Source organism: Otolemur garnettii, unplaced genomic scaffold, assembly GCF_000181295.1.
Source record: "Otolemur garnettii isolate 467f Iridium unplaced genomic scaffold, OtoGar3 scaffold00089, whole genome shotgun sequence".
Taxonomy (NCBI): domain Eukaryota; kingdom Metazoa; phylum Chordata; class Mammalia; order Primates; family Galagidae; genus Otolemur; species Otolemur garnettii.
The window spans coordinates 2072931-2077960 of record NW_003852484.1 but is presented as its reverse complement, the minus strand read 5'-3'; the positions used below and the strand labels follow the sequence as shown (position 1 = coordinate 2077960).

The following is a 5030-nucleotide window of genomic DNA, read 5'->3' as shown; positions in this document are numbered from 1 at the left end:
AAAAAAAAAAAAAGAAAAATACGGTTTCTAAAAGGAAAAATAATCCTAACTAGGGTTCTTCAAGTGGATTACGCATCCAGTGACAACGGCTAGAATAACGCCTCGCTCATAGTAGGTGCTGCATAAATCCACTGTTTGTAAGATAAACTCACATAGGTCTTGAAAAAGACTTTTCAAGATTCCACCCAGAAGGCAATTAAAAATGAATTATCTGTTTACATCAGCAACAAAACCCATCTTCATTATTAGAGTGGGAGAAATGTTTGCTGGGGGAGAAGCTCTGCCTGGAGACAGGAAATGAAGCATAAAAATAAAAGCTCTTCTCAGGAGGCCACAGAGCTGCGTGGGCCATCTGCCTCCCACTCCCACTCTTCAGCTGAGGTAGGTCCAGAAATGGCTGGGGACAGACCTGGAAGGTCCAGATGTCCATCCAGGGAGGACAACCCCACCCGGAGCTCTAGGGGTACAGGTGCGGGAAGGACACCTCCAGCTGTGTCCCTCCAATCAATGGCTGTCACACCTCCTCTCCTTGGCACCACAGGGATAAACTGACAGGGTGGATATACTAGGCCAGTGGGCTAGGAGCCCTATCCAACTACAGACATCGGAGAAGCCGCCACTACCTATGGACAGCACGTCCTGAGCAGGTGGGGCACAGATACACCTGTGGGTGGGGAAGGATGAGCGCAGGAGTCTCTTGTAGACAGAGGTGGGTGACAACAGTTCAGAAAGGTGTCCTAGAGAAAGTGATCTTGATCACAGCAGGAGGGGATCAGTGCAGTGGAGTAAGAAGAGTTCCCAGTCAGAGAGGTGGGGCAGGAGGGTGCTGTGCTGAGCTGAGTGTGAACAGCAGGCCAGTCTCTCATCTCCCCCTACAAACCACCTTACTCCACTGACACCTCACTGTGCCCCAGCTGCCCAGACACCCACGCACAGTGCCTTCCACTCATCCTCTTGTTTACCTACCCCTACCCTCAACATTTCCAAGCCAGGAAACAGGCTCTATTTGCTCTGTCCTTGCTCCTTAAACTGATTACTTCCACTCTGTGGCCATGGCTACTGTGCTCATCCAGACCTCACCACCTTCCTCCCTGACCTCTTCAGTAGGCTCTGAATTTGGTTTTGGGGCAGGGAGCCAATCAACACCCCTAATACCTGGCTTTGTTTACAGTGTTCCTCACTCCAAAATCTTGCATGGCTCCCTATTGCCTTTAGACTAGAGATCCTTGCCACGATCTAGGATGAAATTGGGGCCACACCATCATCTGAAGCTCTGAAGGGGCGGGAGCAGGTCTCCCTCTACTGCTCTACACCTGCCCTAAAAGGCTTCAGGGCCTAGTCTGAACCCTGGTGCCTTCAGGCCAGCCCCTCCCCATGGCCTGGCACTCAGCTGCCTCTCCTGACTGCTAGCAGCTCCTCCAGACACACTGGCACTTGTCTGCACATGGCTCCAAGAGTTTGATCGCTGGTGTGTCCTCTCTTTGCAGATCTACTGAGAGAAGATGCGCTTCCACCTCTCAGAACGCCTCTTCCCTGCAGCTGGACCTGCTGAAGTGGTAACTGACAAACAAGGCCCTCTAAGAGTGGCTAAGTGAAGGGACAGACCACTGGGCTGATATTTGAGATAAGGTATTTGAGATATTTGAGATAACCCATTTCAAGGTCTGCTTTCCCTATTGTAGGGAAAACATTAGAAACTTGGAAAGCCCAGGGGGCACCATCAGTTTTCAGACCTTTTGACAACTGATAACAATGTTGAGGAATAACAGTCATTAGCATTTTCTGTTGACAGGGAGATTCTCAGCTGTCAAGTACTCTGAGAAACTGGAAGGAATTAACTCAGAGGTTGTACAGCATAGTGGTGTAGGCACATAACTCGGTCACCTGAGTTCAAATCCCAGCTCTGTTACTCACGAGCTGTGCAATCTTGGGCAAGGTACTTAACTTCCCTGTGAGATGGACAGTACGGCAGTCATTGTGAGGATTAAATGAAGGGAAATGTAAGATGTCTCGGACAGCATCTGCACATGATGTTCAACAGATGTAAACTACTGTTATTTTTAATCAAAATTAAAAAATTTTTAGAATATTTTTTCAATTTGATTTGGGGCTTTCTCTGTAACTCCCCCCCACCCCCTTCTATTCTCTATCCTTTCCTTTTTTTTTTTTTACGTTTTTTAAATTTTCAAATTAATATGAGGTACAAATTTTTAGGTTACATTGTTCTCACTTCCAAGGTAAAGTTCAAGTTGTAGAAGAGCCCTTCACACAGGGGGGTGTGCTGAACATTCTTACATTGTGCACATTAGGTGAGATCCCACTAATCACCCTCCCCCCTCCTCCCCCATCTCAACCTTCCCCTTGTTAGACTATATTTATGTTTTATCATTCATGTGGGCTTATAATTTTTATATATTGGTTTCATATTAGTACTGAATACACTGGATTTTTTTTCCATTCTTGAGATACTTTACTAAGAAGTATGTGTTTCAACTCCATCCAGATAAACATAAAAGATGTACAATCTCCATCTTTTGCTATAACCAAATAATATTCCATGCTATATGTATGCCATAGTTTGTTAATCCATTCATGGGTTGATGGGCATTGGGTTGCCTCCACGACTTGGCAATTATGAATTGAGCTGTATCCTTTCCTTTATTATTAACTTCTTCTGCTGCTGCACTGACCTAAACTATTCCCCTTGGGACAATTTCTAAGGGAGGAATGCTGGAGAGGCTGAGGTCTTCACACTCTTTACTTGTCAGGGACCCAAAGATAAAATTTACTCCAAGCACTCTAAGTGTGAAAAGCCTATGGCCAATGGCTCAGGAGGGTTTATAAGACCAGGCATGGGTCTGCCTTACATGGCTTAGTTGAGCAGACTGTTTATAAACGGACTGTTTATAAGTCACCCATTAGAGGTTCTGGGTTTCAATCCCATGCAGGCCTCAGAGGAGCTATTTTGGGTCCCACTTTAGCTGTTGGAACCTCAGTTTCCCCGAGTTTGGAGCAGCCACAGACCTTATATTGTGAAAGCCTGTGTGACTGCATGTGGCCCAAAGACAGAGACTACCTGCCCTCATCCTACCTGGAGAGATCACCACAGTACTTGGTAACCCAATAAATGCTCCCAGCCAAGAGCTTGCCAAGTGGGAGAACCCCACAATGGTGATGGAAAGGCATCCACTCCCCTAGGCCTTTACTCCAGGCTGGTCATACCCCGTGCCCTCCTGTGTGTGGACCTCGGGGTGGGAGAGCCGAACCAGCAGAGGCAGGGGGATGGATGAGAGGATTCTGGGAAGACCCTGCTGATCTGGGCACATCCATGTGAAAAAGTCACCATGTCACCACATTAGAAGAAAACAACACAACACGTTTTCTTCCTTGCTGGCCAATTCCCTCTTCACTCCTTTAGCACTGAGACTCAACAGGCTTGGTTGGTCCAGACTTGCTGTGAGAGATGCAGAGAGGAGAGAGAAACTCACTGGGAGCTGAGGGCCACACTGCTATCTTCAAATGCTTCACTCCAGTCTCTCAGGGGAAGGCAGGCAGCAGATGAAGGGAGGGAGTGGGGAGGGCCCAGCAAGGGTGGTGCAGTGAGAGGAAGGCCAGAGGAGCAGCCTACAAGAACAGTGTTCTGACATCTCAGTTGATCTAGATGCTGTGGGACCTGTCGGACTCTGGCCTCTACTGTGGCCGCCCTCTACCCCTCAAAGGTGAAATGACACCTCCCGGGGAGCTCCTTTGGAATCTGCCCTGGCCAGAGCCATCAGTGTCAGCCTCCAGGACTCCCTTCTGCACTAGCAACCCACCCCTCCACTGGCCACCAGAGCGAGGGTGTGGATGTTGCCCAGACTGGGCGCTCCCCGCCCTAGGCTTGGGATTTACAAAAGCCCTTTAAACGAGATTGAGGGTCCAAGGGAAAATACTCCTCTCACTCCCATCTCCTCTATATCCCCAAGTATATACTGGCCCATCTGAAAACTCCAGACCCCCAAAGGCCACAGATGGCAGGATTTGGGCTCCCTCCCCTCCCCACTACCCAAGAATGTGAAATACCAGCAAACAAAAGTCTCATCCAAATTAGGAAGCGAGCAACTCTGTCTGCCGGAGTGTGTGCTGCAGGGGCTGTTTTGGGTTTTGGCTTCCCCTACGGGTCCCTTCAAACTCACAATCTTACCAAGACTTGAGCTGTTGTTGACCCCACCTGAGAGTTCTGAGCCATCCCAGCATTGCATACCCTCCCCGAACCTGAGATGCTGCTGCTAACCAGCTGTTCACTCGGAGCCCCCGACTGCTTCTGGCCTCAGCGCCCCTGTCTCCAAGCCTGAGAACAGAGGCCTGTGTGTGCCAGAGTTGTTGGGCATTGGCTCAGGCCCAGGCCTAGCCTGGGGACCCACACATGGGGGTGCATGAGAGAGCTCTGCCAGACAGATGCCGAGATGTGGGCATGTGCCCTGTAACCAGAATCTCAGACCTCCTTCCCCAGCAACAGGGCATGCATCCAAGGCCCGGGCGGAAGACCTGTCCTGTGAGTAAGGGGAACAGGGACCAGGCCTCCTGACCAACTGCTGGGCTACAAGCAGCGATCCAGATCAAGGTCCCTGCCCCCACCCTCATTTACCTTCTTGGGAGAGGATGATGAACTTGGTGGTCTTGAGGGTCTTTCCATTCAGCGTCCAGGTGATGGTGGCTGGAGGGTCCGAGGACACCTGGCACTGGAGTAGCAGCTTCTCACCCTCTGCCACATGAATATCTCGGAGCTTTTCCTTGAAGGTCGGAGCTGTCCCTTGGCTCTCTAATCTTTTTTCATTATCTGTGGCCTCTGCTTGCCCTCTCTTGCAGTTCACATCATTCTTAACCTCTTTCTTGAGTTCTTCTTTCCCAGTTGATTTCAGGGTCTCATCAGGCTTGGCATTGACCACGGGTTTCAAAGTTTCTGCAGGCTTGGCATTGCCCACGGGCTTCAGGGTCTCATCAGGCTTGGCATTGCCCACGGGCTTCAGGGTCTCTGCAGGCTTGGCATT

General features: G+C 49.7%; 1 protein-coding gene across 5 annotated transcripts in view; it reads right to left on the bottom strand.

Moving 5' to 3' along the window:
* MYLK (myosin light chain kinase) overlaps positions 1–5030 on the bottom strand; it is a 217966-nt gene that overhangs the window by 81201 nt on the left and 131735 nt on the right. For all 5 annotated transcript variants that reach the window (XM_023516282.1, XM_023516280.1, XM_023516279.1 and 2 more), the window contains one exon: positions 4628–5030. In XM_023516282.1, coding sequence (XP_023372050.1) covers positions 4628–5030 — 403 coding nt within the window. The remainder of the gene's footprint in view (positions 1–4627) is intronic.